A 13654-nucleotide genomic window follows, 5' to 3' on the forward strand; every position below is an offset into this window, starting at 1 on the left:
GTCAGGCAACAGAATAATCCAGCCCAAAACATCCAAAGTGCTGAGGCTGAGAAGTCCTGATCTTTATTAAGTGATAGAGAAGAATCTCTTCTATCATGTGGAGAATATGACACAGAATCTAGCCCTGGGATCCATCCTGGTATCAGAGGCCTCCTGAAACCAGTTCCACTAGGGAGTCTGAAAAAGCAAAGGTACACCAAAATTTGCCTGTAGAGCATATCTGCAGGCGAACCTTGATGATGTGATGTCTACAGTGATGTCTCACACGTGTGAATGCTGTGATTAGTAAAATGCACGATCATAGGCAGGGCAACAGAACTCAGAAGGACTCTGGCATGTGTCTTCTCAACCATCGGATACTAAAAGTACAGCCATGGTTCTCTGTGTTGGCGCCTGAATTTTCTTCTGATGTTAAAAAGGAGACCTTCTTGAAAAAGTCGGGGTGGTAGATGCTGGTTTTTTAGCCCCCACCTCTGAGTTGCAGCAAATGGGCCAAGAAGCACACGGATGCTTTTAATAGTATGGTAGTGTCTGCTATAAAAAGCATTAGAAACATTATTTGAAAGAGCATGCCAGTGTTGAATGCTCACGTCCCGCCTTCCTCTTCACCCCACAAGGAATTAAATGAAATTATTTCTTGAGACACATCCTATTCTAAAATGGGAAATTGTGAAGCTAGGCATAGCAGAGAGCACAGTATCTTTTTCAATTTCTCAAGAAATTATACCATCTGGTTTTCCCCTCCCTCTGCCCCCTCCCTCCAGATCTCTGCCTCCCCGTCTGAGTGGCAGGCAACCCCAGCCTCCTTGATGTGGAAGTCTGGAACATTCTCCACTCCCTCTTCTTCACAACCCCCCTCACCCCAGCCACACCCAGTTGGTTCCTTCCTGTTCTGCCTCCTGAATACCTCTTCCCTCCACCCCCACAGCCCCTTTCCTGGTTCACATCACTCACCTACATTCTTCAACAGCAGCCAGATTTCTCTGTCTGCCTTCAGACTCCCCCCACCCCTCCAATCTATTCTCCAGTCTGCAGTCAAGGGAAGCTTCTAAAGTGCATGCCTTTGCTTAAACCCCTTCCTCTCCCACTGCCCTCAGGACCAGGCCTGGACTTGTAGACTGAAGTATTCACTTCTCTCCCCTGTGCCTTTGCACTTGGTCTTCCCTCTGTTGAGAGTGGCCAGGGCAGTCCCTCTGGCCTTGGCCCAGCTCACGCCCATCATCCTCCAAGACTTCATGGAAGCATCAGTTCCTCCCGGAAACCTTCCCTGATCCCTACGCCCTTGCCCCAGTCAGGGCCGGATGCTTCTCCAGGGGCCCCCAACTACATCCTAGGCTTCCCTTCAGGGAGCACCTGTCGTGCTCCATCACAAATGCCTCTTCTCCACGCCAGGTCTCCATCCTGCTTGTGGGGTGGGGACTGCACGTCCTGATGCAGGGTTGATTTAGGCTGTTTTAGGATGCAGGGCCTGCCCTTAGGGAGGCACTCAGGGATGCTGTTGCAGGAATTTCCTTGCATGCAGACCAGTCAGAGGCAGGCACACTGGCTTTAGCCTGGCTTTCAGAGTTAGAGGCAGTGACGGTCGGAAGTGAAGTGCCACTAGCGTGCTAGCTGTGTCTCTACTAGGGCCACCCAAATGGCTGGGCCTTCTTCCTGTAGGACGTGAGCGGGACCAACAGAGCTGCCGCTCCAGCTATGCTAAATGGGAAAATTGTGAAACTGGGAAATTAAACCATCTGGTTTCAGTTGGCCCTGTGCCCACCAGCTTTGCTCAGAACCTGCAGGGGGTGCTGGGTGGCTGGGGAGGAGCAAGGGCTCATGATTAGGTAGGAGGTCTGCTGCCTTCTGCTGATGGTGTGCTTCTCTTTCACCCCACAGTTCTCTTTCTGACCCAAAGGAGGATGCAGATCAGTGAAACCCTGAAGCTCAATATAGCCAAAGGGCTCACACAAGCCTTGCGGAAGGCGTTCCACCAGAATGACGTCTTGGCTCATGTAAGCCCCCTGTTCTTGAAACCAGGCTCATCCAGCCACGTCTTCTTTTTGGGTCCAGACTCTGTTTACATTGCTTCTGTCCTCCCTGGGCACCATAACCACCACGGAAGTAGATCCTCATTCTTCATTTTGGCAAATAGCTAACGTGTGGTAGCAGGAGAAGGAGGTCAAATTTGGAGATAGAAAATTGAGGATAATTGTGTCTAGTTTTTGGGTTGTTTTTTTAAAAGCCTGGATGTACTTTATAAAAATTGCCCCATTATCCTGTTATTTGGGGAAAGTATTTAATTGTGTCAGTGTAATTTTGCAGAAATCATCCACTGCTTTTTATCTTCCTCACCATGGTAAACAGTTGGCGATTTATTTCTGGACATTTAAAAATTACTCTGACTTGTAAATTGAGTCTAACTTTGCTTAAATTGAGAGCAACAGACAAGGAAGTAAGCATTTTTTTTTCTCTCCAAACACTTTCATGCCAAGTACTATTTAACAACCACCAACTGATTTCGATGGCATATCCAAGTGATGGAAGTTTTGCTCTACTCCCTTTTGGTTTGATTCCAAGTTTTAAAGCAGTACATGTGATGGGCAGTCAGTGGACAGCCCTTTACATCACTTAAAAATATCGCTTCAGCTTTCTGCTCTGATGCTCTGCACAGCCGCATTCAAATTAGTGGTACCTTCCCCGCCACCACACCACGGACTAGGAAGGAGATTGGGTACAGTTTATTCATCATTGTTAATCTCTTTTATATACTTCTGAAAAGAAGAAGAGGAAATGCTCTCTACAAGAGACATCTGTGGTTTCTGCACCAGAAACTTTATTTGAAAGTTGAAAATGTGAATGTTTCCCTGTGGTTACCTGAGACAGTTTTCATTAAACTTTGGTTGTTTGAAAATTAGCCTCACAGTTTTTGCTCTTTGTTGCATATCATCACAGACCGCTGTGAGAATTAGTATGTAGTAGAAGGCAATGGCACCCCACTCCAGTACTCATGCCTGGAAAATCCCATAGATGGAGGAGCCTGGTAGGCTGCAGTCCATGGGGTCATGAAGAGTCAGACTCGACTGAGCGACTTCACTTTCCCTTTTCACTTTCATGCATTGGAGAAGGAAATGGCGACCCACTCCAGTGGTCTTGTCTGGAGAATCCCAGGGACGGCGGAGCCTGGTGCGCTGCCGTCTATGGGGTCGCACCGAGTCAGACACGACTGACATGACTTAGCAGCAGCAGCAGTTATTTTTAAATGAGTTTTTATTTTAAAAAAACACTTAAGATTAGGATTGTCATATATGCACTACTTTATATAAGATGATAACTAATAAAGACCTACTATATAGTATAGGGAACTCTATTCAATACTCTGTAATGACCCATATGGGGAAAGAATCTAGAAAGGAGTGGATATATGGATATGTATAACTGATGCACTGTACTGTACCACAGAAACTAACACAACACTTTGAATTGACTATGGTTCAATAAAAATTTAACGGAAACATATTTCTTTCGAAAGGATGTTTGATATCATCACCATGAATAGAAGTCAGGATCATTTGCTGCAAGTAGAAGGCAATGATAAAAATGAAATAAGGGAGTTTCCTGATGGTCTAGTGGTTAGGATTTGGCGCTTTTACTTTCATGGCCCAGTTTCAATCCCTGGTCAGGGAACTGAGATCCTACAAGCTGCATGGCATGACCAAAATTTAAAAATGAAAATGAAAATAGTGGAGACAGCCTGTTAAATTCAAGTTAGATATTACTGCTTGCAGAAGGCATTAAGGCTGGGGCCTGGCGTCCCTTTGTTTGTTTAAAAATATGATTAGCAAGGATTAGAGAGGTGTTAGAAGTCAACTGTCCTCAAACTGAGACTTGCTTCTTGAGATATTAATATTAGGAGGATGGGAATGGAAGTCACCTTCTTTCTGGGTGATTTGGTGGTATTTGGTGCTGAGTCCGTGTTCCATCCAGAAATACCTCTTGTCCCTCCTAATGTCACCTTGAACACCAGCTTCAAGTGACAAGGTGCTGAGGAGCACACAATGTGGAGAAGCAAAGGACACCCAGCCTCCTGCAAAATCAGTTGTCTTGGTTTCTTTGGCAAAAAACATGAGACTCCTAATGGAGATGGAAGAATAAGGGGAGGAAAGGCGGTGTTCGAAACACCCTGAACTGTTGATATCAAACATGAGGAAAGCAAAACAAAATAAGAATAAGGTCAAAAGCCTCAAAACTCTTCCAGTTGGGTGAGAGAGAGCTCAGATCATCAGCATCCCTTAGGACTCCTTTGCTGTAAGAGAAATTCTCCATGGCCCAGCCTTGCCTCGGTCATGAGCCAGTTACAAGCCAAGAATAGAGTTAAATCCGAACAGTTCTCTCAGCTTCTAAAGAGAGGGCTTCACCTCATTTACTACCTGGCCCTTGTCTGGAAGGGGCCTGAACTTCATCTATCATTTCTGCCTTTTAATGTTTATGTTCTTGTGCTCTGTCACTCACTCATGTCCAACTCTTCGCAACCCCATGGACTGGGGCCCACCAGGCTTCTCTGTCCATGGGATTTTTCAGGCAAGAATACTGGAATGGGTTGCCATTTCCTGTTCCTGGAGATCTTCCCAACCCATGGTTGAACCCACGTCTCCTTCATTTCCTGTATTGCAGGTGGATTCTTTACCCACTGAGCCATTAGGGAAGGCCCTTTAATGTTTATAAATGATGAGAAGTATGGTACAGCCGTTTTCCCAGCATTCCTACCCCAGGAAATCTCTTTTGCCTGCTGTCTCCTGCCTGCCTTCCTGGGTGGTAATTGGTGCTCACAGGATTAAACTGAGACACTTAAGGAATAAAAAAAAAAACTACCCACAGACTTAATTCTGTTTCAGAATTAAATATAGATTTAATTCTATATGCATAGGTTCAACACAAATTATATTTTGTTGTATTCTGATATTTTGAGATCTGCCAGTCCCATCAGCTTATAGCACTGCTAGAATATTTGTCAAATGGGAACGTCCTCCTCCCCAGCCATGCTGAGCAACCATTGTGGTTCTAAGAAACACCAAGAGAGACTTAAAGTATGGTGGAAATGAACACTAAGTTCTTTGGGTCCATTTGTCTTGTAGGTGGACCTTCTGGAACATTCCCACAACATCACCATTGGTTATTATGCCACCAAAGGGAGGCTGGTCTACTTGCCTTCCGCAGTGATCGAAATGCTGGGTGTTTATGGGATCAGCAACGTCACTGCGGATGTGAAGCAGCACACCCCAAACCTGCAGTCTGTGGCTGTACTTGCCTCCCCGTGGACTCCCCAGCCTGCGGGCTACTTGCAGCTGAAAACAGGCAAGTAATTCAGAAGAAAAGGATTCCTCTTCATTCTGGGATTGTGGGCGCTACCAGGAGGACACCTGTTTGAACACTCCATCACTGGAATTCCCTGGTGGTTCAGTGGTTAAGACGCCATGCTCCCAGTGCAGGGGGTACAGGTGTGATCCCTGGTCAGGGAACTAAATCCCTCATGCCACAGCTGAAGATGCCACAAGTGAGGCCTGGGGCAGCCAAATAAAAAAAGGAAAATTCCATCACTAGCTGCTCTGTCATTTCTTAGAGTCCTCGTGTACCTTCCTCCAAGGGCCTTGCTAATCTAATGTCCAAGTTCCCTGCACAGCAGCCTAAACTTTTCCAACCTGGATTCATGAGAAATATTCCTTCACAGAAGTCTTCCCAATTTATATGAGTATATAGTACTTATGAGCATCAGGTACTGTATTTTCTTTTCCTGTATTACCAGTGGATACTGAGGAGGATTGAGTATCCTCAGCGTAAAATCTGCGCTTTGCAACAACATGTTCCAGATGCCCTTGAATTAGAATCTTTGAGCTTAGGCCTTAGAGTCTTTCTTTTAAACTCCCTGATGGGACTTCCCTGGTGGTCCAGTGGTTAAGAATAAGCTTGGTAATGCAGGGGTCACAGGTTCCATCCCTGGCCTGGGAGTATTCCATATGCTGCGAGGCAACTAAGCCCGTGTGCCACAGCTACTGAGTCCGTGTGCTCTGCAACAAAAGCTCACTGCACCTGGAGAAGTCTCCCTCTTTCTACAACTAGAGAAAGCTCTTGCGCAGCAGTGAAGACCCAGTGCAGCCTAAATAGATGTTTTTTAAAATGTTGTATGTTTTTTTAAATTCTGATCTTGTGGTTTGAAAGCCACAAGAGTAGAGGAACCTTTGAAACTGAAAGACTCAAACAACTTAGTCAACTAAGTCAATTGACTTTTTTTTTCCTTCCAAAGAAATAGAAGACATGATCACTCTAAAGTCATTTTGTAGTCTTGGAGCAGATGTTTCCATATGCCAATAATTGAAATCACAAAATTCTTTGCATTGGAGGGGATCTCAGGTTTGATCATGTTTTTAATTCTTCTATATTATAAATCACTTTAAGAGCCACTTCCAAAACTATGACTGTCCTTATTTGCCTGATTTCTCTAATGTAAAATCATGCCGTTTTGTATCATGACTGCCGTTAAGTTCAAGGAATTAAGACGTAGAGCTTTGGTGAGCATTGATTTATTACTCTCATTCTAGTGCTACAGTTTGTGAGCCAGTCCGACAACATACAGTCCTGCAAATTTGCTCAGACCATGGAACAGAGGCTACAGAGGGCCTTCCAGGATGCCGAGAGGAAAGTTCTGAATACTAAAAGCAACCTGACGATTCAGGTAAGTGGGAGTGTGCTTCAGCCTGTAGTTGACAGAGACCACCCGGAACCCAAATGTTGGCAAGAAGTGCTTTGGTTCCCATTTCAAAGCTGCCTTTGTACTTCTGGTATGCGAGGATATCTAGGGTTGATCGTACAAGAGAGATGATGTACCCCTGTGTACCTGCTGTGATTTGGGATTTTATGTTTATTTTCCCTTGTGAAGCTTCCTCAAGTCTTTCTAATATACTTATTTTTTTTAATGTACTAGAATATACTCTACATGTCAGATGTCTCATATAAAATGAATCATTTCTAAATAACTAATTCACCTAAGATTTCCTTTTCTGTGATTTTAATTCAGTTTATTTTCCGGGTATCCACAGGAACAATCACCTTAGTTTAAGGACACACATCTTATATTTAGGGCTTACTGTGTGCCAGGACTGTGCTAAATGTTTTATAAATGCTTTGCTATGTAATACTCAAGACATCCTTCTGAGGTGTTATTATCAGCATTTCACAGAAAAAGGAATGGAGAGAATGGTAAGAAACTTCCAGAATTAGGACTTGAGGCAAAGCCTGTACTGTAATCCACCATGCTCTGCTAGCATCAACGCAACATAGAAATGGGATCCTTGATGAAATTTTCAGCAGGCATTTGACTTCTCTTCTAGGGCAGTCTCAGTACTGGTACACTGTATTTCAACTTCCTGAATTTGCAGTAGACATGCTACCAAATGTCTCTCTCAGACCCATTTTTTACATTTCTATAGACGACATCTCCCTAAAGACAGATGCTTCTTAATAATTTTCATCCAGTCCCCAAATTTCTCTGATTGTACTAACCAATCTGTCTGTTTTACTGAACTAAAAAGCCTTTGCAATTAAACCCAGTGGTTTTAAAATTAACATTTAGCTTAAATGAATTATCAGCAAAGCCAATATGATGTGGAAGGCATACAATTTAATTTGAATGAGCAGTTGTCCCTTTCTAGATTCACCCAAAGTATATATGGAAGTATCTCATTATGATCTGGTTCATATTTGACTAAGATCTAAAAACATGTCACAGACATAAGATTTATGTAAGGAGTGTGACTCAGCTCCTTTGTGGGGGATCTTTTTCTTTCTGATTGCGTTTGTGATCCTCACAGGTACATGAGTCTTATTGAAGCTTGGCAGAGGAACATATTCTAATTATAATCAGGAAGTACAGACTTACAGAGCAACTTCTTTTTATCAGCCAGTGGAAGGGACACCAAGATAAATAAGCTGCCCTTGGCCTTAAGAAGCCTCTCTTGTGTTGTTGTATGGTAGTCATGGCCATGAGATGAAACTTTGTAAAGTAAGCAACAAACACTCCTTGGAAAAGACTACAGCAGGCAATTAGAAAATTGTATCTAAATAGATTTTAGATGCTCTTGAATGTATCAACAGCTCTTGATATGAATGGGTAATTGGGTGAATTGTTTTAATAACCCTCTTTCACTTTTTGCCTTGGCTAACAGGAAGCCCAGAGCGAAAGCTGTTGTGTAGATTTAATAACCCTCTAGGCCACAATGTTATGCATAGATCATTACATGCTAATCATCCCCCAGGGTTGTCATTAATCTCTTTTTTTAAGGACCTGGTTTTGCAATTAATAAATTTCCCTTTTATTGTATTAAATATAATTTGTGGGGCACCTTGGATCGCTTGTGTAATAAAACCATGTAAATATTTAATTTTTTTGGAGGGTCATTGAAAAAGTTACTTCTTAGTTTTTACTTGTATAGCATTGATATTAAGGGCTAGATTATAGTAGGCTCAAGTAAGACTTTTTGATTATAAGTGATGGAATGCAAGCTCACAAGGCTTATGCAAAAAGAGGAAGTGATTGGCTCATGTAAGCGAAAAGTCTGTAGCTTCTTACTTCAGGAACAGTTGGACCCAGGTGCTTGCATGATTTCTTCATGAAATTCTCTCCTCATCTCTTGGTTTGCCTTGCTATAGGCTGGCATTATCCTCAGGCTCCTGGTGCCTCCAAGTTTGTCTCATCTTTATTACTCACAGTCTCATGGAACCAGAGTGCCTTTGGTTCCGTGTCATTCCAGTCAAAATCCTGGGATTAGGTTTCATTGAATCCTCTTGGATCATGTGCTCATTTCTAGACCAGTAACTGTGATTGAGGATATGAAATGTCCCAGTCAACTAAGCCTGACTGAGATACCCACTCCTGGAACCGGACCGGGGCAGCTCAACCCAAAGCGCATGAACTCATAGGAGAGAAGTGGTGTTTCCTCAAGAGAAATTGTGGTGCTGACATGGAAGAAGGAAGAATGGATACTAAGGATGAAAACAATGGCTTTCCATTCCATCAGCTTTATGGGTCTAATTAACTAAATGAATCATGGCACGAATGAATGGGAAGTAAGAGATGATGTCAGAACCCAAAGGAATCTAAGAATAGAGGGGTGATGGGAAAGTGTTCTATGCAAGGGCATGACTATGAGGGAACCGTGATATGACCTTGTTTTCAGGGCTCTGGTTTCTTCTTTATGAATCTGTTGTTAAGTAGCCCCCAAGAGTGACTACACTTTTCTTAGCTATAAAAAAGATGAGTAAAGAAAACATAAATGGAAAGACATTCTGTGCTTATGAATTGGAAGACTTAATGTTGTTATGATGTCAAGTACTACCAAGAATGATTGATAGATTCAATCCAATCCCTATCAAAATTCCAGTGACGTCTTTTGCAGAAATAGAAAAATCTATCCTACAATTCACATGAAATCTCAAGGGACCCCAAATTGCTAAAACAATCCTAAAGAGGAAAACAAACTTGGAGATCTCACACTTCCTGATTTCAAAACTTAGTGCAGAACTATGGTATTCAAAACAGGATGGAACTGGCATAAAGACAGAAATATGGACCAATGGAACCAAACAGAAACCCCAGAAATAAATACATACACGATCAAATGATTTCTGACAAGACCATTAAGTGGGGGAAGGGACAGTCATTTCAGCCAATCAGTTCAGTTCAGTCCTGGGTGTTCTTTGGAAGGAATGATGATAAAGCTGAAACTCCAGTACTTTGGCCACCTCATGAGAAGACTTGACTCATTGGAAAAGACTGTGATGCTCGGAGGGATTGGGGGCAGGAGGAGAAGGGGACGACAGAGGATGAGATGGCTGGATGGCATCACTGACTCAATGGACGTGAGTTTGAGTGAACTCTGGAAGATGGTGATGGACAGGGAGGCCTGGCGTGTTGCAATTCATGGGGTCACAAAGAGTCGGACACGACTGAGCGACTGAACTGAACTGAACTGAACTGAATGTAAACCAGGGACTTGAACAGATGTTTGAACACCAGTGTTCATAACATTATTCACAGCAACATTAAGTGTCCATCAGCAGGTGAATGAATAAATAAATGTAGTATATCTATGCCAGGGAATATTATTCATTTTTAAAACAGAGGGAAATTCTGACACGTGCTTCAACATGGGTGTACCTTGAGGACATCATACTAAATGAAAGAAGCCAACCACAAAAGGACAAATACTGTATGATTCCACTTATGAAAAGTGTTTGAAGTAAAGTCGCTCAGTCGTGTCCGACCCTTTGTGACCCCATGGACTGTAGCCTACCAGGCTCCTCCATCCATGGGATTTTTCCAGGCAAGAGTACTGGAGTGGGGTGCCATTGCCTTCTCCAGGGGATCTTCCTGACCCAGGGATTGAACCCAGGTCTCCCGCACTGCAGGCAGACGCTTTTACCGTCTGAGCCACGAGTGTAGCTTTGTCAAATTAATAAAGACAGAAAAGCTGAATGGTGGTTCCCAGGGACTAGGAAGAGGAAGAAATGGGGAGTTATTTAGTAGGTACAGAGTTTCAGTTTGGGATGATGGAAAAGGTTTGGAAATGGACAGTGGTGATGATTGCCCAAGAATGTGAATGTACTTAATGCCACTGTACACTTTAAATGGTTAAAATAGTATAACATAATGTGTATTTTACCACAGAAAGTATGAAACTAATATAGTGTTGTATGTTAATGAAGTCTCCTCAATAAAAATGTTCTCAGTTAAAAAAAGTATAACTTACTTTGTCAAGTGTAGTATATACTAAGATACCATACTGCAAGCTCTTTGGGATCCAGTGAGACTTAGTTTTGTTGAAAAGAAACAAGCATATATACATATACATACATATATATATGTATATGTGTATATATATATATATATATAATGTTCCAAATAGAGATAAAGATTGCAAGGTTACTTTAGTTATTATTTTTTAGGTGACAGTACAGTGAGGTCTTTTGAGTTATTCAGAAAGAAGTACCTTTCTTCTTGGTACCTTGGGAAAGAGGTGTGAATACCTGTGGCTAAACCACATTCCAAAAATCCTCTGGAGAGGAAGTAAGAGTTGACCAGAAATGTTGACTCCATATGTCAGTAATCATGGGACTCTAGGCGCTGTGTTAGAGAACTTAAAAAGGAACTTGCTCTTATGGGAAAAACTTCGAAATAGCTTGAAGAAGCTTACTCTTGATAGTCTTCAAAGTAAGTTTTAAAAGGAATGCTGCAGAGATATCTGTGTCTGAGCACACAAAGGTTTTAGACAGACTGGGTATCAGTTCCTGGCAAAAAGAGAGGACATATTCAAATGAAGGCAATTTGAGGAAAGTCCAATGAAAAGGACTTTACAGAAGTGTGCCCAGGCTCTAGGGGGACCAGGGGGGTGGTGCAGCTTTCAAGGCTGTGACTTTGGGGCTGATGAGGTGAGGGGACAGAGCAGTTGTGGGAAACTTGGGCCAGAAGTGCGCAACAAGAGCTGTGACCCCCCCAGGAGGGAGCTCCCAACACCAGCTCTCTGACCTCACTCTCCTCCTTCTCGCCCACATCCTCCTGAGCTCCCTGTAGCTAACATCAGGGCACCAAGTAGCCCATTGGTGTGCTCCACAGAATTCTGCCTCTGGGGGCACTGAGCAGGATGAGGGCAGGGTAGCAAATGGATCTGGTGGGGAAGGGGCAGACATCCAGCGCAGAAGCCCACAAAGACTGTCTCACCAGGCAGAACGCCTTCCTACTGCATCTGTTTTTCACATTTCATCTGTGGGGTGTTTGTGTGTATATACACTGACCCATGAAAGTCTCATTTCTTCATAACTAAAAACCTGACTTAAAGATTCAAGAAGAAAACTATACCATCTCATAGTAATATTAACATATTCTATATTGAATTGATAGACCGCAATGAAATGGAATCTCTCTCGAAAGAAGCTGTTTTCTATTTCTGCATTCTTATTGTCATCAGTTTTCATCATGCTATCCATTACTAGGTTGGTGACCAGTGGCGTGCATTCTCTGTCCTTTCAACTTTAAAATTCCCCAGAAGTTTGAATCAGGCTTTCTCGGTCTGAGCAGTTGAGCCCTCCTTAAATTTATCATTCCTATGCTCTATAGTGTATCTTCAGAACCATAAAAATAGCCTGCGAGCATTTAGCCCCTGGAAAAGATACAGCACCTGTGGTTAAAACCTGAAGTCAGGCTGCACAGGTTTGGATCCTGGCTCTGTCACTTATTAGCTGTGTGACCTTGGGCAAGTCCCTTGATCATTCTGGGCTTCAGTTTCCTCCTCTGTCAAAGGATATACCTCCATGACAGGATACACCTCCTAGGGTTGTGGTGAGGATTAAATGAGATCATGTGCCCTTGGAACGATACCTGGTACGAGATGCCTGGCATGTTGTGAGCCATCATAAGTGACAACTGTTGTTATTCTTATCTCTTCCTTGCTCTCTTCCCACCTCCCTTTCATTCCTAACCTCTCCTTAAGCTTCTCTTCCCACGGCCTCCATGAAACAGACCCTCGTCTTATTTGGCATGTCTCCCTCCCCTTTCCTCCTGTGTCCATTCAGATGGTGAGCACATCCAACGCCTCCCAGACAGTCACCTTGGTGTACGTGGTGGCCAACCGAAGCTCCTTCCTCAACGGCACCGTGGCCAGCAGCCTCCTCCGCCAGCTCTCCGCTGAGCTGGTGGGGTTCTACCTCACCTACCCGCCGCTCACCATCGCGGAACGTGAGTATGTTCGAGCTGTGTTTGAGTCCCTGTAGGACTCTACCGTCTTCTCCGGGAGCTTGTCCATTTAGCAAGCCTCCATGGTGCCATGTGCTAACTCTTTTGTCATAAAATCACAACTGTAATATGTGACTGAAGGGGGTTGAATTGATGAAAACGTCACTGCATGTTGTAAAAAGCACTGGCTAGGTGCTTTTACCCTTCACTTGTCTTGTATCTCATTTAATCCTCACAACTACCCTCTATGGTAGGTGCAAAATTAGCGCCATTTTGCAGAAATGGGAAAATTGAAACTCCAAGAGGTTTAACTCCAAGATGCCTACTCTGACATAGCTGGTGAGACATCAAACCTGGGGCTTGAACCAAGCAGTCTGTCTTCTTAGCTTATAACATTGCCCGGTAGAGCGTCTGTCTGTCCTCATGGCAATCTTGGTTGCTAGGGTTTCCCCCACTTCTGCCATCACCAAAAATTCCCAGGCCTTCAGCCCTTGCCTGGGCTATAGATATTATAATGCAGCTCACGTGCAGTCAGCATCGTGACTTCACTTGATGAAGTCCCCATAGGCTTGTGGCCTCCTCTTTCTCTAACGCTTCAGTTGCATAATCCTCATTATCATGCAGCAGGCATAGACTTCGAAGATGCAGCCTACATTTTGTACCCAAACACTTACTCAGTAGCCAAAGGAAGTATAGATCCCTGCTCTTAAATTTAATTGTTGATACATACTCAAGGTCACTGGGTAAGTGTATTTTTTTAAACATGTATTAGCAAAGTTGTTTTCATTTCCCTCTATGGTTCCTTTTTATATTGTAAATAAGTGAGATAATGTGCTAATGTACTTATTAGCACAAAGTAGCCACTCAGACTTTATAAAAAAATGTTAGTTAGTG

General features: G+C 43.2%; 1 protein-coding gene across 2 annotated transcripts in view; it reads left to right on the forward strand.

Moving 5' to 3' along the window:
- KIAA1549L (KIAA1549 like) overlaps positions 1-13654 on the forward strand; it is a 314597-nt gene that overhangs the window by 191412 nt on the left and 109531 nt on the right. For both annotated transcript variants that reach the window (XM_070804017.1, XM_070804018.1), the window contains exons 4-7: positions 1879-1994; positions 5115-5334; positions 6576-6709; positions 12601-12763. In XM_070804017.1, the coding sequence (XP_070660118.1) occupies positions 1879-1994; positions 5115-5334; positions 6576-6709; positions 12601-12763 (633 nt within the window). The remainder of the gene's footprint in view (positions 1-1878; positions 1995-5114; positions 5335-6575; positions 6710-12600; positions 12764-13654) is intronic.

This window comes from Bos indicus, chromosome 15 (assembly GCF_029378745.1).
Source record: "Bos indicus isolate NIAB-ARS_2022 breed Sahiwal x Tharparkar chromosome 15, NIAB-ARS_B.indTharparkar_mat_pri_1.0, whole genome shotgun sequence".
Lineage (NCBI taxonomy): Eukaryota > Metazoa > Chordata > Mammalia > Artiodactyla > Bovidae > Bos > Bos indicus.